At 43.5% G+C, this 24,532-nt stretch overlaps 1 protein-coding gene across 9 annotated transcripts in view; it reads right to left on the reverse strand.

Moving 5' to 3' along the window:
- LOC144281356 (uncharacterized) overlaps positions 1 to 24,532 on the reverse strand; it is a 687,780-nt gene that overhangs the window by 30,136 nt on the left and 633,112 nt on the right. For 5 of the 9 annotated variants that reach the window (XR_013349946.1, XR_013349947.1, XR_013349944.1 and 2 more), the window contains 2 exons: positions 19,322 to 19,457; positions 16,560 to 18,238 (listed from right to left, as the gene is read on the reverse strand). Coding sequence is in view for 5 of the 9 variants with exons in the window: in XM_077844327.1 (XP_077700453.1) it covers positions 17,991 to 18,238; positions 19,322 to 19,457 (384 nt within the window). In the remaining 4 variants the exon portion in view is untranslated. The remainder of the gene's footprint in view (positions 1 to 16,559; positions 18,239 to 19,321; positions 19,458 to 24,532) is intronic. The other 4 variants (XM_077844325.1, XM_077844326.1, XM_077844324.1 and 1 more) reach the window with 1 other exon arrangement.

Consider the following 24,532-nt stretch of genomic DNA (forward strand, 5'->3'; position numbering starts at 1 on the left):
AGACAGATTAAGGGAATTAAACGACAGCCTGAGGAAGAAAAACCTACGTGTAATTGGGGTTCCCGAGGGTGCCAAAATGGACAGAGGGCCAGAATATGTATTTGAACAAATCCTAGCTGAAAACATTCCTAATCTGGGAAGGGAAACAGGCATTCAGATCCAGGAAATAGAGAGATCCCCCCTAAAATCAATAAAAACTGTCCAACACCTCGACATATAATAGTGAAGCTTGCAAATTCCAAAGATAAAGAGAAGATCCTTAAAGCAGCAAGAGACAAGAAAATCCTGACCTTTATGGGGAGGAGTATTAGGGTAACAGCAGACCTCTCCACAGTGACCTGGCAGTCCAGAAAGGGTTGGCAGGATTATTCAGGGTCCTCCATGAGATGAACATGCAACCAAGAATACTTTATCCAGCAAGGCTCTCATTCATAATGGAAGGAGAGATAAAGAGCTTCCAAGAAGGGCAGGAACTGAAAGAATATGTGACCTCCAAACCAGCTCTGCAAGAAATTTTATGGGGGACTCTTAAAATTCCCCTTTAAGAAGTTCAGTGGAACAATCCACAAAACAAGAGCTGAAAAGATATCATGATGACACTAAACTCATATCTGTCGATAGTAACACTGAACGTGAACAGGCTTAATGACCCCATCAAAAGGCGCAGGGTTTCAGACTGGATAAAAAAGCAGGACCCATCTATTTGCTGTCTACAAGAGACTCATATTAGACAGAAGGACACCTACAACCTGAAAATGAAATGTTGGAGAAAAATTTACCATTCAAAGGGTCCTCAAAAGAGAGCAGGGGTAGCCATTCTTATATCATATAAACTAAAATTTACCCCGAGGACTGTAGTGAGAGATGAAGAGGAACACTAAATAATACTTAAGGGATCTATCCAACAAGAGGACTTTACAATCCTCAATATATGCCCAGAATGTAGGAGCTGCCATATATTTAAACCAATTAATAACCAAAGTGAAGAAATACGTAGATAATAATACACTTATACTTGGTGACTTCAATCTAGCTCTTTCTACCCTCGATAGTTCTCTAAGGACAACACTTCCAAAGAAAGAAGAGCTTTAAATGATACACTGGACCAGATGGATTTCACAGAAATCTACAGAACTTTACATCCAGACTCAACTGAATACACATTCTTCTCAAGTGCACATGGACCTTTCTCCAGAATAGACCACATACTGGGTCACAAATAGGGTCTGAACCAATACCAAGGGATTGGGATAGTCCCCTGCATATTCTCAGACCATAATGCATTGAAATTAGAACTAAATCACAACAAGAAGTTTGGAAGGACCTCAAACATGTGGAGGTGAAGGATCATCCTGTTAAAAGACGAAAGGGTCAACCAGGAAATGAAGGAAGAATTAAAAAGATACATGGAAACTAATGAGAATGAACATACAACCGTTCAAAATCTTTGGGATGCAGCAAAAGCAGTCCTAAGGGGGAAATACATCACAATACAAGAATCCATTCAGAAACAGGAAACTACTCAAATACAAAAGCTAACCTTACACATAAAGGGGCTAGAGGAAGAAAAAGCAGATAGATCCTACACCCAACAGAAGAAGAGAGTTAATTAAAATTCGAGCAGAACTCAAGGAAATCGAGACCAGAAGAACTGTGGAACAGATCAACGGAACGAGTAGTTTGTTCTTTGAATGAATTAAGAAGATAGATAAACCATTAGCCAACCTTATTAAAAAGAAGAGAGAGAAGACTCAAATTAATAAAATCATGAATGAGAAAGGAGAGGTCACTACCAACACCAAGGAGATACAAACTATTTTAAAAACATTATGAACAGCCATACGCCAATAAATTAGGCAATCTAGAAGAAATGGACGCATTCCTGGAAAGCCACAAATTACCAAAACTGGAACAGGAAGAAATAGAAAACCTGAACAGGCCAATAACCAAGGAGGAAATTGAAGCAGTCATCCAAAACCTCTCAAGACACAAAAGTCCAGGGCCAGATGGCTTCCCAGGGGAATTCTATCAAACGTCTAAAGAAGAAACCATACCTATCCTACTAAAGCTGTTTGGAAAGATAGAAAGAGATGGAGTCCTTCCAAATTCGTTCTATGAAGCCAGCATCACCTTAATTCCAAAACCAGACAAAGACCCCACCAAAAAGAATTATAGATCAATAGCCCTGATGAACATGGATGCAAAAATTCTCAACAAGATACTAGCCAATAGGATCCAACAATAAATTAAGAAAATTATTCACCATGACCTAGTAGGATTTATCCCCGGGACACAAGGCTGGTTCAACACTCGTAAAACAATCAATGTGATTCATCACATCAGCAAGAGAAAAACCAAGAACAATGTGATCATCTCATTAGATACAGAGAAAGCATTTGACAAAATAGAGCATCCATTCCTGGTCAAAACACTTCAGAGCATAGGGATAGAGGGAACATTCCTCAACATCTTAAAAGCCATCTATGAAAAGCCCACTACAAATATCATTCTCAATGGGGCAGCACTGGGAGCCTTTCCCCTAAGATCAGGAACAATACACGGATGTCCACTCTCACCACGGCTATTCAACGTAGTACTGGAAGTCCTGCCTCAGCAATCAGACAACAAAAAGAAATAAAGGCATTCAAATTGGCAAAGAAGTTAAACTCTCCCTCTTCACCGATGACATGATACTCTACATAGAAAACCCAAAAGCCTCCACCCCAAGGTTGCTAGAACTCATACAGCAATTTAGTAGCATTCAAGGATACAAAATCAATGCCTGGAAATCAATGGCATTTCTATACACTAACAATGAGACTGAAGAAAGAGAAATTAAGGAGTCAATCTCATTTAAAATTGCACCCAAAAGCATAAGATACCTGGGAATAAACCTAACGATGGAGTTAAAGGATCTATACCCTAAAAACTATAGAACACTTCTGAAAGAAATTGAGGAAGACACAAAGAGATGGAAAAATATTCCATGCTCATGGATTGCAGAATTAACATTGTGAAAATGTCAATTTTACCAAGGCAATGTTCACCTTTAATGCAAACCCTATCAAAATACCATGGACTTTCTTCAGAGAGTTAGAACTAATTATTTTAATATTTGTGTGTAATCAGGAACCCTGGGTGGCGCAGCCATTTGGCACCTGCTTTTAGCCCAGGGCACGATCATGGAGACCCGGGATAGAATCCCATGTCAGGCTCCCAGTGTATGGAGCCTGCTTCTCCCTCTGACTGTGTCTCTGCCTCTCTCTCTCTCTCTCTCTCTGTGTGACTATCATAATAAAAAAAAGACTTGTGTGGAATCAGAAAAGACCCTGAATAGCGAGGCGAATTTTAAAAAAGACAGCCAATATCTGGGGCTTCACAATGCCAGATTTCAGGGTGTACGACAAAGCTGTGGTTCAAGACAGTGTGGTACTGGCACAAAAACAGACAAATGGATCAATGGAACAGAAGAGAGAACCCAGAAGTGTACCCTGAACTTTATGGTCAACTAATATTCAATAAAGGTGTAAAGACTATCGATTGGAAGAAAGACAGTCTCTTCAATAAATGGTGCTGGAAAAATGGATATACACATGCAGAAGAATGAAACTAGACCACTCTCTTTCAGCATACACAAAGATAATCGCAAAATGGATGAAAGATCTAAATGTGAGACAAGAGTCCATCAAAATCCTAGAGGAGAACACAGGCAACATGTTTTTTGAACTTGGCCACAGTAACTTCTTGGAGATACATCCACAAAGGCAAAAGAAACAAAAGCAAAAATGAACTATTGTGATTTCATCAAGATAAGAAGCTTTTGCATAGCAAAGGATACAGTCAACAGAACTAAAAGACAACCTAAAGAATGGAGAAGATATTTGCAAATGACGTATCAGATAAAGAGCTAGTATCAAAGATCGATAAAGAACTTCTTAAAATCAACAACAAAGAGACAAAGAATCCAATCATGAAATGGGCAAAAGACATGAGAAATCTCACAGAGGAAGACATTGCCATGGCCAACATGAACATGAAAAAGTGCTCTGCATCACTTGCCATTAGGGAAATACATATCGAAACCACAATGAGAACCACCTCACACCACTGAATGGGGATAATTAACAAGGCAAGAAAAAACAAATTTTGGAGAGGATGCACAGAAAAGGGAAGACTCTTACACTTTTGGTTGGAATGGGAACTGGTGCAACCACTCTGGAAAACTGTGTGGAGGTTCCTCAAAGAGTTAAAAATAGACCTGCCCTACGACCCAGCAATTGCACTGTTGGGGATTTACCTCAAAGATTCAGATGCACTGAAACGCGGGGACACCTGCACCCTGATGTTTATAGCAGCAATGTCCACAATAGCCAAAATGTGGAAGGAGGCTTGGAGTCCTTTGAAAGATGAATGGATAAGGAACATGTGGTTTATGTATACAATGGAATATTACTGAGCCATTAGAAACGACAAATACCCACCATTTACTTCAACGTGGATGGAACTGGAAGGTATTACGCTGAGAGATGTAAGTCAATCAGAGAAGGACAAACATATGTTCTCATTCAATTGGTTAATATAAATAATAGTGAAAGGGAATATAAGGGAATGGAGAAGAAATGTGTGGGAAATATCAGAAAGGGAGACAGAACATAAAGACTCCTAACTCTTAGAAAGAAACAAGGGATGCTGGAAGGGGAGGTGGGCAGGGGGTGCGGGTGAATGAGTGATGGGCACTGAGGGGGGCACTTGCCTAGATGAGCATGGGTGTTACTCTGCTTGTTGGTAAATTGAACACCAATAAAAAATAATTAAAAAAAAAAGTCCAAACAACTAAATATTTATGCTGCCAACATAGGAGTACCGAAATATAGAAACCAATTAACAACAAACGTAAAGGAACTCACTGATAATAATACAATGACAGGGGATTTTAACACCCATATATGGCAATGGACCGATCGTCTATGCAGAAAATCAACAGGGGAACAACAGCCTTGACACACTGGACCACAGGGACTCAAAGATATAGTCTCAACATTTCATCCTAAAGCAGAATACACATTCCTTTCAAGTGCACATGGGACATTCTCCAGAACAGATCATATCATGGCCCACAAATCAGCCCTCAACAGGTACAACAGGTACAAGAAGGTTGGTATCACATCATATACATTTTTGGACAATGAGGCTATGAAACTCAAAGTCGACAGTAAGAACAAATTTGGACAGACCAAAAATACGTGGAGATTATGAACATCCTACTAGAGAATGAATGGAGCAACCAGGAAATTAAAGAGGAAATTTAAAACAAATGAAAATGAAAACATGTTTCTCCAAACCTCTGGGATGTAGCAAAGGCAGTCCTAAGAGGGAAGTACATAGCAATACAGGCCTACCTCAAGAAACAAGAAGTCTCCAATACACAACCTAACCCTACACCTAAAGGAGCTGGTAAAGGAATAGGAAACAAAGCCTAAAGCCTACAGAAGAAGGGAAAAAATAAAGATGAGAGCAGAAATAAACAATACAGAAACAACAAAACAGTAGAATGGAATAGCAAAACTAAGAGCTGGTTCTTCAAAATAATTAATAAAATGGATCAAGCCCTAGCCAGCCTTATCAACGAGAAAAGAGAAAACCTAAATAAATAAAATCACAAGTGAGAGAAGAGAGATCACAATCAACACCAGAAAAATAAGACAATTATAAGCGAATACTATGCAAGATTATACGCTAACAAACTGGGAGAACTGGAAGAAATGGACAAATCCCTAGAAATGTGCAAACGAGCAAAACTGAAATAGGAAGAAATAGAAAATATAAACAGACCCATAACTAGCAAAGGAATTGAATCAGCAAGGCACCTGGGTGCCTCAGTGGTTCAGCATCTGCTTTGGCTCAGGTCCTGATCCCGGGGTCCTGGGGAATCAAGTCACACATCAGGCTCCCCGCATGGAGCCTCATTTTCCCTCTGCCTATACCTCTGCCTCTCTGTGTCTCTCATGAATATATAAATAAAATCTTTAAAAAAGACAAAAAGACAAAAAGATGAGAAAGGACCCAAATAAAATCACAAATGAGAAAAGGGAAATAACAACCAACACTAGAGAAATAGAAATGATAATAAGAGAATATGATGAAAAATTATATGCCAACAACTGAGAACCTGGAAGAAATAGATCAATTCCTAGAAATATATAACATAGCAAAAATGAAAAAGGAAGAAACAAGAAACTTGAACAGACAGATAACCAGCAGAGAAACTGAATCAGCAATAAGGGATCTCCCAACAGGAGATGCTTAGATCGATAGAACAGAATGGAAAGCCAAAAAAAGATAAAAACATGTAACTCTATGATCCATTAATGGACAACAAGGCAGGAAGGAATATCCAATGGCACAAAGACAGTCTCTTCAAGAAACCATAAACCTGACCCCAGGATAAGAACAAATGGTGTTGGGAAAACCAGGCAGCCACATGCCCAAGAAGGAAACTGGACCACTTTCTTACACCATCTATATAAAAAATGAATTCAAAATGGATGAAAGACCTAAATGTGAGACCTGAAACCATACAAAGAAGAAAAGATAGGCAGCAACGTCGTTGACATTGGCCATTGGATCATCTTTCTAGATATGCCTCTGAGGTGAGGGAAACAAAAGCAAAAATACTATTGGGACTTCATCAAATTGAAAAGCTTCTGCAAAGTGAAAGAAACAACCAAAGCTAAAAGGTAACATACAGGAGGAGGGGAAAGATGGCGGAAGAGAAGTGTCCCCAAGTCACCTGTCCCCACCAAATTACCTAGATAACCTTCAAATCATCCTGAAAATCTAGGAATTTGACGTGAGATTTAAACATATACCAGCTGGAATGCTACAGTGAGAAAAGTTTGTGCTTCTATGAAGGTAGGAAGATGGGAAAAAGAAATAAACAAAAGGCATCTAAGGGGGAGAGGCCACCGAGGAGCCGGGCTAAGGCCAGGGCAAGTGTCCCCCGGTCAGGAGAGCTCTGTCCCAGAGAATCAGGAGCTGCACCAATCTTCCAGGGTGGAATGGCGCTCGCAACAATTCAGAGCAGGACCCCAGGAGGGTGGGGAACCCTTGGGGTCCATGGAACACTAACAGAGACCTGCACTCCCAGGAGAGTGCACCGAGCTCCCTAAGGGCTGCAGGGCACATGCATTGACCCAGGAGCAGCTCTGAGGGGCTCGGGTGGCGGCTCTGTGCGGAGGGGGCTGTGGGTCCCTGGAAGGAGCTAGGTGGCAGCACCTAGGGCAAAGGAAGAGGCTCTGTGTGGAGGGGGCTGGGCGGCTCCTGGAGCAGCTCAGAGGGGTTAGGGCGGCGGCTCTGTGGAGAGGTGGCTGCACGGCGGGGAGCGAGAATCCAACAGCGCTGGCCCCAGAGCACAGGGCGCCGAGACACAGCCCAGGATTCGGCCTCTGCTGGGACAGGCAGAGGCCCGGAGGGCCCAGGACAGCAAGGACGCTCCTGCCAAGAGCTCAGCAGACCAGCAGCCCCACCCCGGAGCCTCCAGGCCCTGCAGATGGATTTCTCCGGAGTTACTGCAGGGCTGAATACCGGTTTTCAGACCTGACCACTGCCACTGGGGTCGTTCCTCCTTGGGCTTCACGGGGTAAACAACCTCCACTGAGCGCTTCACCAGGCAGGGGGAGAGGAGCTCCCCCAAGGGCTAACACCTGAAAATCAGCACAACAGGCCCCTCCCCCAGAAGACCAGCTAGACGTACAACTTCCAGGGGAAGTCAAGGGACTTAAAGTATACAGAATCAGAAGATACTCCCCCACGTTTTTTTTTATTTCTGATTGCTTCCCCCACCCTTTTTCTCCCCTTTTCTTTCTATAATTTCTCCTTTTATTCTTTTTAGCTTTTTTTCTTCCTTTTTACTTTTTTCTTTTTCTCTTCTCTTTCCTTCTTTCTCTCCTCTCTTTTTTTCTTAAGCCCAACAACTTGTTTTTGGCCACTGTGCACCGAGCAAAATGACTAGAAGGAAATGCTCACCTCAAAAGAAAGAAACAGTCCTCTCTCCCACAGAGTTACAAATCAGGATTACAATTCAATGTCAGAAAACCAATTCAGAAGCACTATTATACAGCTACTGGTGGCTCTAGGAAAAAGCATAAAGGACTCAAGAGACTTCATGACTGCAGAATTTTGATCCAATCAGGCCGAAATTAAAAATCAATTGAATGAGATGCAATCCAAACTAGAAGTCCTAATGACGAGGGATAAGGAGGTGGAAGAACGAGTGAGTGACATAGAATACAAGTTGATGGCAAAGAGAGAAACTGAGGAAAAAAGAGACAGACAATTAAAAGACCATGAAGATAGATTAAGGGAAATAAACGACAGCCTGAGGAAGAAAAACCTATGTGTAAATGGGTTTCCTGAGGGCGCTGAAAGGGACAGCGGGCCGGAATGTGTATTTGAACAAATCATACCTGAAAACTTTCCTAATCTTGGAAGGGAAACAGGCATTCAGATCCAGGAAATAGAGAGATCCCCCCCTAAAATCAATAAAAACCATCCAACACCTCGACATTTAATAGTGAAGCTTGCAAAATCCAAGGATAAAGAGAAGATCCTTAAAGCAGCAAGAGACAAGAAAATCCTGAACTTTATGGGGAGGAGCATTAGGGTATCAGGAGATGTCTCCAAAGCGACCTGGCAGGGCAGAAAGGGCTGGCAGGATATATTCAGGGTCCTCCATGAGAAGAACATGCAACCAATAATACTTTATCCAGCAAGGCTCTCATTCAAAATGGAAGGAGAGATAAAGAGCTTCCAAAAGGGCAGGAACTGAAAGAATAATGTGACCTCCAAACCAGCTCTGCAAGAAATTTTAAGGGGGACTCTTAAAATTCTACTTTAAGAAGAAGCTCAGTGGAACAATCCACAAAAACAAGAGCTGAAAAGATATCATGATGACACTAAACTCATATCTGTCGATAGTAACTCGAAACGTGAATGGGCTTAATGACCCCTTCAAAGGCGCAGGGTTTCAGACTGGATAAAAAAGTAGGACCCAACTATTTGCTGTCTACAAGAGACTCATATTAGACAGAAGGACACCTACAATCTGAAAATAATGTGTTGGAGAACGATTTACCATTCAAATGGTCCTCAAAAGAGAGCAGGGTTAGCCATCCTTATATCAGGTAAACTAAAATTTACCCCGAAGACTGTAGTGAGAGATCAAGATGGACACTAAATCATACTTAAGGATCTATCCAACAAGAGGACCTACCAATCCTCAATATATACGCCCCGATGTGGGACTGCCAAATATTTAAACCAAATAATAACAAAAGTGAAGAAATATTTAGATAATTATTATCTTATACTTGGTGACTTGAATCTAGGTCTTTCTACCCTCGATACGTCTTCTAAGCACAACATCTCCAAAGAAACGAGATCTTTAAATGATACACTTGAGCAAATAGATTTCACAGATATCTACAGAACTTTACATCCAAACTGAATTGAATAAACATTCTTCTCAAGTGCACATGGAACTTTCTCCAGAATAGACCACATCCTGGGTCACAAATCGCATCTGAACCGATACCAAAAGATTCAGATCGTCCCCTGCATATTCTCAGACCATAATGCCTTAAAATTAGAACTAAATCACAACAAGAAGTTTGGAAGGACTTCACACACTGGAGGTTAAGGACCATCCTGCTTAAAGATGAAAGGGTCAACCAGGAAATTGAGGAAGAATTAAAAAGATTCATGGAAACTAATGAGAATGAAGACACAAACGTTCAAAATCTTTGGCATGCAGCAAAAGCAGTCCTAAGGAGGAAATACATCACAAAACAAGCATCCATTCAAAAACTGGAAAGAACCCAAATACAAAATCTCACCTTACTCATAAAGGAGCTAGAGAAAAAAACAGCAGCTAGATCCTACACCCAACAGAATAAGAGAGTTAATGAAAATTTGAGCAGACCTCAAGGAAATCGAGACCAGAAGAAATGTGGAACAGATCAACAAAACCAGGAGTTGGTACTTTGAAAGAATTAATAACATACATAAACCATTAGCCAGTCTTATTAAAAAGAATAGAGAGAAGACTCAAATTAATAAAATCATGAATGAGAAAGGAGAGATCACTACCAACACCAAGGAAATACAATCGATTTTAAAAACATATTATGAACAGCCATACGCCAATAAATTAGGCAATCTAGAAGAAATGGACGCATTCCTGGAAAGCCCCAAACAACAAAAACTGGAACAGGAAGAAATAGAAAACCTAAACAGGCCAATACCCAGGAAGGAAATTGAAGCAGTCATCAAAAACCGCCCAAGACACAAAAGTCCAGGGCCAGATGGCTTCCCAGGGGTATTCTATCAAATGTTTAAAGAAGAAACCATACCTATCCTACTAAAGCTGTTTGGAAAGATAGAAAGAGATGGAGTACTTCCAAATTCGTTCTATGAAGCCAGCATCACCTTAATTCCAAAACCAGACAAAGACCCCACCAAAAAGGAGAATTACAGACCAATAGCCCTGATGAACATGGATGCAAAAATTCTCAACAAGATACTGGCCAATAGGATCCAACAGTACATTAAGAAAATTATTCACCATGACCTAGTAGGATTTATCCCCGGGACACAAGGCTGGCTCAACACTCGTAAAACCATCAATGTGATTCATCATATCAGCAAGAGAAAAACCAAGAACCATATGATCATCTCATTAGATGCAGAGAAAGCATGTGACAAAATAGAGCATCCATTCCTGATCAAAACACTTCAGAGCGTAGGGTAGAGGGAACAATCCTCGACATCTTAAAAGCCATCTAGGAAAAGCCCACTACAAATATCATTCTCAATGGGGCAGCACTGGGAGCCTTTCCCCTAAGATCAGGAACAAGACAGGGATGTCCACTCTCACCACTGCTATTCAACGTAGTATTGGAAGTCGTAGCCTCAGCAATCAGACAACAAAAGGACATTAAAGGCATTCAAATTGGCAAAGAAGTCAAACTCTCCCTCTTCGCCGATGACATGATACTCTACCTAGAAAACCCGAAGCCCTCCCCCGCAAGATTGCTATAACTCATAGCAATTTGGTAGCGTTGCAGGATACAAAAATCACTGCCCAGAAATCAATGGCATTTCTATACACTAACAATGAGACTGAAGAAAGAGAAATTAAGGAGTCAATCTCATTTACAATTGCACCCAAACCATAAGATACCTAGGAATATACCTAACCAAGGAGGTAAATGATCTATACCCTAAAAACTATAGAAAACTTCTGAAAGAAATTGAGGAAGACACAAAGAGATGGAAAAATATTCCATGCTCATGGATTGGCAGAATTAATATTGTGAAAATGTCAATGTTACCCAGGCAATTTACACGTTTAATGCAATCTCTATCAAAATACCATGGACTTTCTTCAGAGACTTAGAACAAATTATTTTAAGATTTCTGTGGAATCAGAAAGGACCCCGAATATTCAGTGGGATTTTATTTTATTTTTTTAAGATTTATTTATTTATGATAGACATAGAGAGAGAGAGGCAGAGACACAGGAGGAGGGAGAAGCAGGCTCCATGCAGGAGCCTGATGTGGGTCTCGATCCCAGGTCTCCAGGATCACGCCCTGGGCTGCAGGCAGCACTAAACTGCTGCGCCACTGGGGCTGCCCAGTCAGTGGGTTTTTAAAAAAGAAAACCATATCTGGGGGCATCACAATGCCAGATTTCAGGATGTACTACAAAGCTGTGGTCATCAAGACAGTGTGGTACTGGCACAAAAACACACATAGATCAATGGAACAGAATAGAGAACCCAGAAGTGGACCTTGAACTTTATGGTTAACTAATATTCGATAAAGGAGGAAAGACTATCCGTTGGAAGAAAGACAGTCTCTTCAATAGATGGTGCTTGGAAAATTGGACTTCCACCTTCAGAAGAATGAAACTAGACCACTCTCTTTCACCATAAACAAAGATAAACTCAAAATGGATGAAAGATCTAAATGTGAGACAAGAGTCCATCAAAATCCTAGAGGAGAACACAGGCAACACCCGGTTTGAACTTGGCCACAGCAAGTTTATGCAAGGTACATCCATGAAGGCAAAAGAAACAAAAGCAAAAATGAACTATTGTGACTTCATCAAGATAAGAAACTTTTGCACAGCAAAGGATACAGTCACCAAAACTAAAAACAACCTTCAGCATGGGAGAAGATATATGCAAAAGACGTATCAGATAAAGGGCTAGTTTCCAGATCAATAAAGAACTTCTTAAAATCAACACCAAAGAGACAAACAATCCAATCATGAAATGGGCAAAAGACATGAAGAGAAATCTCACAGAGGAAGACATTGACATGGCCAAAATGCACATGAAAAAATGCTCTGCATCACTTGCCATTAGGGAAATACAAATCAAAACCACAATGAGATACCACCTCACACCAGTGAGAATGGAGAAAATTAACAAGGCAGGAAACCGCAAATGTTGGAGAGGATGCGGAGAAAAGGGAACCCTCTTACACTGTTGGTGGGAATGTGAACTGGTGCAACCACTCTGGAAAACTGTGTGGAGGTTCCTCAAAGAGTTAAAAATAGACCTGCCCTACGACCCAGCAATTGCACTGTTGGGGATTTATCACAAATATTCAGATGCAATGAAACGCGGGGACACCTGCACCCCGATGTTTATAGCAGAATGTCCACAATAGCCAAACTGCGGATGGAGCCATGGTGTCCATCGAAAGATGAATGGATAAAGAAGATGTGGTTTATGTATACAATGGAATATTACTCAGCCATTAGAAACGACAAATACCCACCATTTGCTTCAAAGTGGATGGAACTGGAGGGTAGTATGCTGAGTGCAGTAAGTCAATCGGAGAAGGACAAACTGTATGTTCTCATTAATTTGGGGAATATAAATAATAGTGAAAGGGAATATAAGGGAATGGAGAAGAAACGTGTGGGAAATATCAGAAAGGGAGACAGATCATAAAGACTCCTACTTCTGGGAAATGAACTAGGGGTGCTGGAAAGGGAGGAGGGCGGGGGGTGGGGGTGAATGGGTGACGGACACTGAGGGGGACACTTGACGGGATGAGCACTGGGTGTTATTCTGTATGTTGGTCAATTGAACACCAATAAAAAATAAATTTGGGATCCCTGGGTGGCGCAGCGGTTTGGTGCCTGCCTTTGGCCCAGGGCACGATCCTGGAGACCCGGGATCGAGTCCCACATCGGGCTCTCAGTGCATGGAGCCCGCTTCTCCCTCTCCCTCTGTCTGTGCCTCTGCCTCTCTCTCTCTCTCTCTCTCTCTCACTGTGTGCCTATCATAAGTAAATAAAAATAAATAAAAATAAAAAAATTTATTAAAAAAAAAGACCAAACAACTAAATATTTATGCTGCCAACATGGGAGTACCTAAATATACAAACCAATTAACAACAAACGTACAGGAACACACTGATAATAATACAATGATAGGGGATTTTAACACCCACTTATGTCATGGACCGATCATCTATGCAGAAAATCAACAGGGGAACAACAGCCTTGACACACTGGACCACAGGGACTCAACAGATATAGTCTGAACATTTCTTCCTAAAGCAGAATACACATTCTTTTCAAGTGCACATGGGACATTCTCCAGAACAGATCATATCATGGCCCACAAATCAGCCCTCAACAGGTACAACAGGTACAAGAAGGTTGGTATCACACCATATACATTTTTGGACAATGAGGCTATGAAACTCAAAGTCGACAGTAAGAACAAATTTGGACAGACCAAAAATACGTGGAGATTATGAACATCCTACTAGAGAATGAATGGAGCAACCAGGAAATTAAAGAGGAAATTTAAAACAAATGAAAATGAAAACATGTTTCTCCAAACCTCTGGGATGTAGCAAAGGCAGTCCTAAGAGGGAAGTACATAGCAATACAGGCCTACCCCAAGAAACAAGAAGTCTCCAATACACAACCTAACCCTACACCTGAAGGAGCTGGTAAAGGAATAGCAAACAAAGCCTACAGAAGAAGGGAAAAAATAAAGATGAGAGCAGAAATAAACAATACAGAAACAACAAAACAGTAGAATGGAATAGCGAAACTAAGAGCTGGTTCTTCAAAATAATTAATAAAATGGATCAAGCCCTAGCCAGCCTTATCAACGAGAAAAGAGAAATGACATAAATAAATAAAATCACAAATGAGAGAAGAGAGATCTCAATCAACACCAGAAAAATAAGACAATTATAAGGGAATACTATGCAAGATTATACGCTAACAAACTGGGAGAACTGGAAGAAATGGACAAATCCCTAGAAATGTGTAAACGAGCAAAACTGAAATAGGAAGAAATAGAAAATATGAACAGAACCATAACTAGGAAAGAAATTGAATCAGCAAGGCTACTGGGTGCCTCAGTGGTTGAGCATGTGCTTTGGCTCAGGTCATGATCCCGGGGTCCTGGGGGAGCACGTCCCACATCAGGCTCCCTGCATGGAGCCTCATTTATCCCTGCCTATACCTCTGCTTCTCTGTGTCTCTCATGAATACATAAAGGTGCAGCCACTGTGGAAAACAGTCTGGAGGGTCCTCGAGAAGTTAAAAATAGGGGATCCCTGGGTGGCACAGCCGTTTGGCACCTCCCTTTGGCCCAGGGCGTGATCCTGGAGACCCGGGATCGAATCCAACATCGGACACCCAATACATGTAGCCTGCATCTCCCTCTGCCTGTATCTCTGCCTCTCTCTCTGTGACTATCACAAAAAAACTTAAAAAAAAGAAGTTAAAAATAGAGCTACCCTACGATACCAAAATTGCACAGCTAGGTATTTACCCTGAGGATTCAAAAGTAGTTTAGTAGATTTGAAGAGGAACACACAGCCTAGTGTTGGTAGCAGCATTATCAACAACAGCGAAACTGTGTATACATCCCAGATGTCCATCGACAGATGAATGGGCAGAGACGATGTGGTAAATATACACACTGCGACATCACTTGGTCATCAGAAAGGATGAAAGGAAGCCATTTACAATGACGTGGGAGAAGTGGAAGGGACCTATGCTAAATGAACTCAGTCAGTCAGAGAAAGACAGATACCAAATACCATACAATTGCATTCACATGTGAATTTTAAGAAACCAAACAAACTGGCAAAGGGGCCAAGGGAGGGATGAGAGATGCAAACCAAGGAACACATTTTAACCACAGTGAATAAACTAATAAATACCAGAGGAAGGAGGGGAGATGGGGAATCAGGGGATGGGGATAGTGGAGGTCACCTCTGACCAGAACCAGGCGTTGGATTCAAGGGTTGAATCACTATGTGTAAACCTGAAACTACATCATACTGTGTTTATAAAGAGGAATTCAAATAAATCTTTAAAATAATAATTGGGAGTATAGAGGAAACATGTGCACACAAGAGATAAAGTCAGAAAGGCAACTGAAAATCCAAACAAAGAGTCTTTAGAGCCACAAATCCCCTCCTTAGCTCAGCTCAGGAGAATCCTGCCATGCCTATTCTCACCCCAGCAGAAGCATGGATTTTGATTCTCTGGGGAGACCACTGACTTGGTGGAGTCAGGCTATCTTTGAACCCAAAACCTAAATAGAGTGCATAAAACTAAACTGCCCAAGATGCTAGGAGTCCCAGTGCAGGCACATGCCCAGACACAAACTCTAACCATACACAGACATAAGCCTAACCCTCCACTTAAGTCTAATGTTAACATAACCCTTCAACAAGAACTATCACTAATCAAAAACCAAACCCAAACCCCAAGACCGAAACACATTCACTGAACCTCCCTGCCAACCCTCACCCTAACTCCTAAACCTATTCTAAACCCTTAACCCTGACCCTTACCTTAAATCTAACCCTAACCCTAACCTCTAACCCTAACCTTATCTTAATGTACTCAAATCCTATTCCTAACCTTAACCTGTACCCTAACCCTAACCCTCTAATACTAATCCTATCTCATATCCCAAAGTGTACCCTAAACCTATCCTAAAAGAAATCCCTAACCCACTGCCTAACCCTCTCTTACCCTTTTCCAAAACCGTGCCCTGACCCTGACCTAACCCTAACCATAACCCCTAATCAAACACTAACACTAACCCTAGCCCTAACCCCTATCCTAAAACTAACCCTCGCCCTAACCCTAAACCTAGCCCTAACTTTAACTCTAAACCCTAAACCTAACCCCTAACCCTAACTCACACCCTAACCCCTAACCCCAACTGCAAACCTAGCCTAAACCTAATTCTAACCATACCCCAAACCCCAACTCGTAACCTCCTGCCCTAATCCCTAAAGTCTAAACCCTAACCCTAACTCCTGTCCCTAATCCAAACCCCGATCCTAGCTCCTAACAACTGAACCTTACCCTTATCCCTCACCCTAACCTTTAATCCGTAACCATAAGCATAATCACTAACCCCTAACATCTAACCTAAGACTAACCACCAACTGCCTCCCCTCCCCTGTCTTACCATTCATTCTACCCATTCACTTACCCAGGGTTCTGAGGAGTCCCTTCTGACATGGACATGGCCCCCAACGGTGCCTCCAGAGTCCTCCAGGGGGTCCTGAGGAAGCCGGGCTCCTGTGAGTGGGGACGTGGCCCCACGTGTTCCTGAGTCATAGTCAGCGGGTCCTGAGGACCCGGGTCTCCTGTCAACCTGGATTATGCCTCACATACTCTGGAAGCCTCACAGCAGGTTCTCAGGATGCTGGAGGCTCTTGTCAGCCTGGACACGGACCCACGTCCCCCAGAAAACTCACAGTGGGTCCTGAGGAGGCTGTGGGTTCCTGTCAGCCTAGACGCAGCCTCATGTGTCCCGAAGCCAAAGTGCAGGTCCTGAGGAGGACATGGCCCCACATTTTCCTCAGCCTCACCATAAGACTTGAGGAGCTTGGGAGCTCCTGTCAGCACGGACGTGGCCCCAAATCATCCCGATCCTTCACAGTGTGTCCTGAGGAGGCTGGAGACTCCTGTCAGTGTGGATTCAGCATCCACATCTTCCTTAGGCCTCACCACAGGCTCTGACAAGGCTGGGGTCTTCTTTCTGCATGGACGCATCCCCATATTTCCTGAAGACTACACCGGGTGTCCTGAGGACATCAGCGTCTGTTGTGTGGACGTGGCCCCACGTCCTCCCAAAGCGACACCGCAGGTTCTGAATGGCTGGGGCTCCTGTCACTTTAGATGCTGCCCCCAGCTTCCAGAAGCCTCAACTTATGTCCTGAGGAGCCAGTTAGCTCCTGCCAGAGTGGACACAGCGCCACATCTTTCAGAAGCCTCCAGGCATGTCCTCAGGTGGCCCAGGGGCTCCTGTCAGCGTGGATGCAGGCCCACATCTTACTGAAGCCTCCCTGCGGGTCCTGAGGCAGCCCAGGGGCTCCTGTCAGGGTGGGTGCGGGCCCACAATTTCCTGAAGCTTCCCCGCAGGGCCGAAAGTGGCCCAGGGTCTCTTGTCAGGGTGGATGTTGTCTCACATCTTCCTGAAGCCTCACTGTGTGTCCTGAAGAGACTGAGGCTCCTGTCATCATGAACGCTGCCCAATATCCCCCTGAAGACTCTGCGTAGTTTCTGAGGAGGCTGTGGCTCATCCACGTGGATGTGTCCCCACGTCTTCCTCAGGCCTCCCCAGCACAGGCTGGCTCCTGTTAGTGCAGGCAAAGGAGGCCTACTGTGCATGCGTGCCCCCTGGGCGGTGCCTGGGCTCAGGCACCCACTGCGGGATGCTCAGTCGCTACAGGAGGCTGTGCAGGAGGCAGCGTGCCCGTCTCTGGGCCAACCTCTGCCTCCTTCCAGGCTCTAGCTGTGGCCTGTTATCTTCAGAAACATCTGCCTGAAAAAGAGCCCAACACCCGGCTTCCCCAAAAATACTTAAGGAGAAAGAATTGGAGCCCAAAGGACGCGAAATGAAATGTGGACCAGACTTTTACCACGTCCTGTAAAACTCACTCAACCCTCTTCCACTGTGGGCGGGACCGTGGGCTGCTGCAGGCACCCTGGAAACAGTATGGAGGCTCCTCAGGAAGTTGCAAATAGAGTCGCCCTGCGACCAGCAGGTGTACGGCCTGGAGCTCACTCCGAAGATACAGATGCAGTGAGACGTGGGACAACTGCACCCCAATGTCCACAGCAGCGGGGTCCACATTGCCACACTGTGGGAGGAGCCTCGGTGCCCTGTGGCAGATGAGGGATAAAGAGGATGGGAGATAGATGATGGTCATAGAAAGAGGAATGGTACTCAGCTATCAAAGAGAAGGAAATCTTGCCATTTGCAATGTCATGCATAGAACTAGAGGGATCATCCTAAGTGAAATAGGTCATTCGGAAAACAGAATGACCCTGTGGTGTCATTCATAGGTGGAATTAAAGAAGCAAAGCAGAACATCTGTGAAGGGAAGGAAAAACAAATAAGATGAACACAGATGCAGGAAATACAGACTCTTAATTATAGGAAACAAACTGAGTGTTGCTGCAGGGGAGGGGGCGGGGGAGGGGATAACAGGGGACCAGCATGAAGGAGGGCACGTGATGTCACGACCACTGCGGTTATATCCAACTGGTGAATCCCTGAATTCTTCCTCTGAAAGTATAATACACTATATGTTAATTAATTTGGTTTAGATTAAATTAATTTTAAAAAATCAGTTGTATCAGAGCACGTTTCCTTCTGGACACTCTGTTCTGCTCCTTCACCTTATGCTGGGACCAACCCTCGTGGGTCTGGTTTGCTTAAGTAGGCGTCAGGCCTCATCCATGGACCAGCCCAAGGTTAGAACTCACGACCCCGTGATCAGGACCGGAGGTGAGGTCAGGAGCCGAATGCTTTTTTTTTTTTTATAGGATCTGCCACCATGATTTGACAGGAATGACATTGAAATAGAGGGTGGCTTCAGGAACTGCGGACATTTTCACAAGATGAGGCTCCCAACCCACGAGCCCAGGACGGCCTCCCAGAGCCTGGAATGGCTCACTGCACAAGTCTTGTGCTCCTTTGGTTCAGTCTCATTATTTATTCTCTGTGATGCTCCTGAGAAGGGAGTCATGTCCGTCATTTCCTTCCTGAGTGCTCATTGTCAGGACACAGAAAGCCCAACAGTAGAATAAATACTGAGCCCAGGCCAAGGGCAGGAAGGCCCTATTAGAACAGCTCTCAATGCCCTTGAAGGCCCCATATCAAAATGTAAACAGAACTTTAGTAATTGATCCACCCTTCGGGAGTTCCCCGAGACCAGCTCTTAAAACTAAGCTAAAACCCACCTGGGGGTCCAAGTCCCTGCTCCACTGTGTCGGGTATACTTGGACACAAGCTCGAGCTTGTAAATAAACCCTCGTGTGTTTGCATCAGTGTCGGCTTCTGATGGTTTCTCGGATTCGCAATCTTGGGCTCAACAGTCTGAGATAAAAAACAAAAACAAAAACAAAAGAAGCTCGGACACAAGTCGAGTGAATGCAGGGTTCTGAGAAAAGAGGCGGAGACCCGGGGGCTTGGGGGCTCTTCTGTGGAGGCCCCAGCAGACTGGGGGGCGGGATGCTCAGCCCCAGGGCCAGAGGACCCAGCGTCCCCACCGGCATCCCACCCATCAGGGCCGGGTCTCAGGGAGCAGCACAGCACTGCCCGCTGGAGCCCAGAGACGCTGATGCCCACCACGCCTCTGCCCCCGCAGGTGCAACTCCCAGGGAGATGTGCACCTGACAATCAACACCACGGCCCATCCGCACACCCACACAGACCATTCGCTGCCACTAAGTTGTCGGACCACAGAGGCTGCAGAGCTTCAGCTCTGCCTGGAAAGTAGGGTCTAGATTCCTTTGTACTTTGTGCTCTATTTTCAATCATTTTCTTTGACTTTTTTTATTAATTGCCTTATTTTAATTTTTATGTATGTACCTTAGATATTTCTAATTTTTACTTTCATGGTACTTCATTGTGTTTTTTTTAAATTTTTTTCAATTTATTTATGATAGTCACAAACAGAGAGAAAAAGAGAGAGAGAGAGAGAGAGGCAGAGACACAGGCAGAGGGAGAAGCAGGCTCCATGCACTGGGAGCCCGACGTGGGATTCGATCCAGAGTCTACAGGATCATGCCCTGGGCCAAAGGCAGGCAATAAACCGCTGCGCGACCCACAGACCACCTTAATTGTTTCTATTTTGGGATTTAGAATCTTTTAACAAGCAGGCCAAAATAATCTATTGTTTTTTTTTGTGGGGGGGAGGGAAGTTGTTATTGTTTTTCTTGTTTTTTCTTTTTCTTCCTTCTTTCTTTTCTGGAAGAAATAATGAGATGGAGAAATTCACCTCCATAAAATAACATGAGGTTCTACTCACAGCCAGGAAGTTCATCAATACACATATATGATGTCTAACTACAGTTTAAAACAATGATTATAAAGATAGCATCTGGGCTAGAAAAAGAGCACAGAAGAAAACTAGAGAATCCCTTACTGTAGAAGTAAAACAACTAAAATCTAGTCAGCCCAATGTTACAAATGCTATAACTGAGATGCAGTTCCAAGTGGAAGCCTTAAAAACAAGAAAGGTTCTGGACCACAGACACAGAAGTAGGGAAGTCAGTCACTTATTAAAACAGTAACATTCATACCATAGGAGACTCAGAAGATGAAGAGAGAGAAAAGGTGGGCCTTGCTCAGACATTAGAAACGACAAATAACCACCATTTGCTTCAACGTGGATGTAACTGGAAGGTATTATGCTGAGTGAAGTAAGTCAATCAGAGAAGGACAAACATTGTATGTTCTCATTCATTTGGGGAATATAGATAATAGTGAAAGGGAATATAAGGGAATGGAGAAGAAATGTGTGGGAAATATCAGAAAGGGAGACAGAACGTAAAGACTCCTAACTCTGGGAAACAAACTAAGGGTGATGGAAGGGGAGGAGGGCGGGCGGTGGGGGTGAATGTGTGATGGGCACTGAGGGGGGCACTTGACGGGATGAGCACTGGGTGTTTTTCTGTAGGTTGGCAAATTGAACACCAATTCAAGAATAAAATTATTATAAAAAACAAGAAAGAAAGAAAGAAAGAAAGAAAGAAAGAAAGAAAGAAAGAAAGAAAGAAAGAGTGGCACCTGTGTGGCTCAGTTAGTTAAGCTTCTGCATTAAACTCAGATCATGATCCAGGTCACAAGGCAGGCTCCCTGTTCAGAAAGGAACATGCTTTTCCCTCTCCCTCTGCCCCTCTCGCTCATGCTTTTTCTCTCCTCTCTCTCTCAAATAAATAAAAAACATCTTTGCAGAAGAAACAAACCCACAAGGAAGAGAAATCTCCCATGTAGAAGAATTTTAAACAATTTGTGCAGACATTGCACCGTCAAGTTCATGAGCATAGCTTCCCACTCTTAAGTGTGGAATACACATAGTAACTTCCTTCTACAAAATATAATATGAAAAAGTTAAAATAATATTGATAATATAATAATAATAATAAAAATAATAATTAATAATAATAATAAAGAATCAGTTTACTGTGGAGAAAGCTGACAAACACTACCACAGCAAGGTGACGATATCGATACCAAGACTGCTAAATCATGTTAGTATCTATCCCTTATATGATATAATAAAAATGGCAGTATATCTCTGTATATAATCCACAAAACAGTTCAATTATGAGATAAATGACAGACATGTCCCAACTGAGGGAAAGTTTACAAAATAGTCTACTTCTCAAAGTGTTCCAGTGCAACAACAACAAGGAAAGGCTGAAAGACTGTCACAATCTAGAGGAGCCTAAGAAAACAGGAGGACAAATGGAATGTGATATGAGGGATGGTAACTTGGCAAAAACTAAGGAAATCTGAATAAACTATGGTCTTTGGTTAATGCGACTATTTTAAATTTGATTCCTTAGCTAATATTTGTACCGTAGTAATATAAGATATCAATAATTGGAGAAATTGAGAGCAAGTGCATGTGAATGCACTGTAGTATCTTCTCAATTTCTCTATAAATCTTTGTTTTTTTCCTAATTAATAAGATTTATTATGAAAATCGACTTAAATGAATCAGGCTCCAAGTGTGAAGACATTTTAAGAATCGTTGAATTAACTTTTGCCTTATTCTTAAAGAGTTCCTTTGATGGAAACAAAGTAAGAATTTTAGATCAGAAGGAAAGAAAGACACTTATGAACACGTATAATGCCTCCTCAACCTGAAAAGCAGGAACAGATAATAAATAGCAAAAATAAGATAAAAATACTTCTAGTATAATAGACACCATATTGCAAGTGCATTTAAAATTATCAATGCATAACATTTATTTCCTTGACATTTGTCTTCAAAAGAGTTCACAGTGTTTCAGTGTCAGTTGAAACAGGGGAAGAATCTCAGGGAAGAATCCTTCACAAAATAATCGGACCATTGGTAATAATGACTCTCAGTTCTTTCCAAATCCATAAAGATGCATTTCCTGATGAGTGACTGAGCTGTGAAGAAAGAGATGAGAAACCCTCATCCCTCTGAATTACTTGTGTCAGAATATTTTAACCATAGTACTACGGATAGTAAATTATCCTTATTAACAGGAAATATGTCTCAGATTGGAATCTGAGCAATTAGATGGCCAGAGTAAAAACACTTTGACTCGCTTTTCATCTTTTAAAGATAAAGGAGAGCTTTTCTATATACAAACTCAGTTGTCTAGATAGCCTTAGGGAATAAGAGTCTGCAGCATGGAATCCCGCTGCACAGCTGGGACGCCCACGAGCCAGGTCTTCCTGATCCCAAATCCCTGGGCCTGTCCCCCAACACACGCTGCCAAGCTGAGGTCATTTGCTCTCTTAGGAGCTCCGGGGAAGGGGGAAAGCGCTAGATAGGATGGGATGGAATGCAAAGAGGCCGAGAAAATGAAGGCCTTTCTACTTTAAGTTCAGTGTTCGTACAAGTCCAGCCATCCCAGGCCCCTGTGAAGAAGAGCTGAAATTTACATTATTTCAGTTACAGGAAAAAAACAAAGTTTACAGCTTAATGTCTTTGAAAGCCCCACAACAGAATGAAACCGAGCCCATGCCAAGGGTTGGAAGTGCCTATTAGAATGAGAGCAGAGCTTAATACCCTTGAAGGCCCCATATCAAAATGTAAACAGAACTTGAGGAATTGCTCCAGCCCTTTTGGAGGACCCCGAGACAAGCCCTTAAAACTAAGTTAAAACCCACCTCGGGGTCCAAGTCCCTGCTCCGCTGTGTTGGGTGTACTTGGTCGCAAGCTCGAGTTTGGAAATCAACCCTTGTGTGTTTGCATTGGTGTCAGCTCCTTAGTGGTTTCTCGGATTCGCAATCTTCGCACAACACCCCATGTCCCCTCCCACCTTGACTGAAACCCTATCCCCTCCCACCCAGGGTGAAACTCAGTCACCTCCCTGCCTACAACAGCTGGGCACAGGCCGTCACACAGGTTCCACGGGCACGGTGGGCACTCCCGCCTTCCCTGGCCTCCCAGAGGTAGGAAAGAGGTTTCGGCCGGACACACTACCATGGTGGCCCCAGGGCTCCCTGCCCAGCACGGCACCTTGTGACAGGTCGGGTCTCTGTTCCTGACGCCTGCTCCTCCTCCCCGGTTTTCCCACAGGAAATGAAGCAGGATGCCCTGGTCTCCTCCAGGGACATCACGCAGGTAGACCTGGACGTCATCAGGAAGTTCAGCAACCACATCATGTTTTAGGACTGCTAGGCGGACGGGTGAGGCTGCTGGGCCAGGGGGCTTCCGGGCCTCGGAGGCTTTTGGGTAAGGTAAACGGGGCCTCTGAGGCCAGGGGGAGAAATAGCAGCCAACAACACATGGCTCCATGGTAGGGTGATGGGGATGACCACACCACCCCCCCGGGGCCTCAGGGATGAGGAAGCCACAAGGATGGGGCCTCCAGAGGTTCCCATGGGAGCTGAACACCAAAGGGGAGAGGGACGGCCCCCTGAGAAGCAGGGGATGGGGTGTGAGACATGGGGGGTAGGAACCGGACCTGGGGGCCGTGCGGCATGTCCGCGGCTGGAGCAGGACACACATTGATCCCATGAGGGTCAGACGGTTCAGAGTGACACCCACTCTCAGTGTTTTATATATTTCTAAATTCTGTGCATTTAATTTGAGACAATTTGCAATTTGAAAACATACATATTATGATGACCCCCAGATAATGCCCCTGGTACAGCCAGGGCCTTGCACTCACCACATGGGTCCACAGGGGCAGGTGTTACAACAAACCCCAGAATGGGGTCACCTTTATTTGTAGACGTCTCTGTGTACATCTTAGAGAAAGAGGATGCCCTTTGTCTGCCGGCCCCCCACGCCATCCCCCCATTCCCCAGACCCACACCATCCCCCTACCTCATCATCCCCCATGGCATCGCCCCTACCCCATCCCCCTCAAACACACACAGACTCACACAATACCCAACCACAGTATACCCCAACATCCCCCCTACACCATTCCCCACATTCCACCACCATCATACCC

This window comes from Canis aureus, chromosome 12 (assembly GCF_053574225.1).
Source record: "Canis aureus isolate CA01 chromosome 12, VMU_Caureus_v.1.0, whole genome shotgun sequence".
NCBI classification, from domain to species: Eukaryota; Metazoa; Chordata; class Mammalia; order Carnivora; family Canidae; genus Canis; species Canis aureus.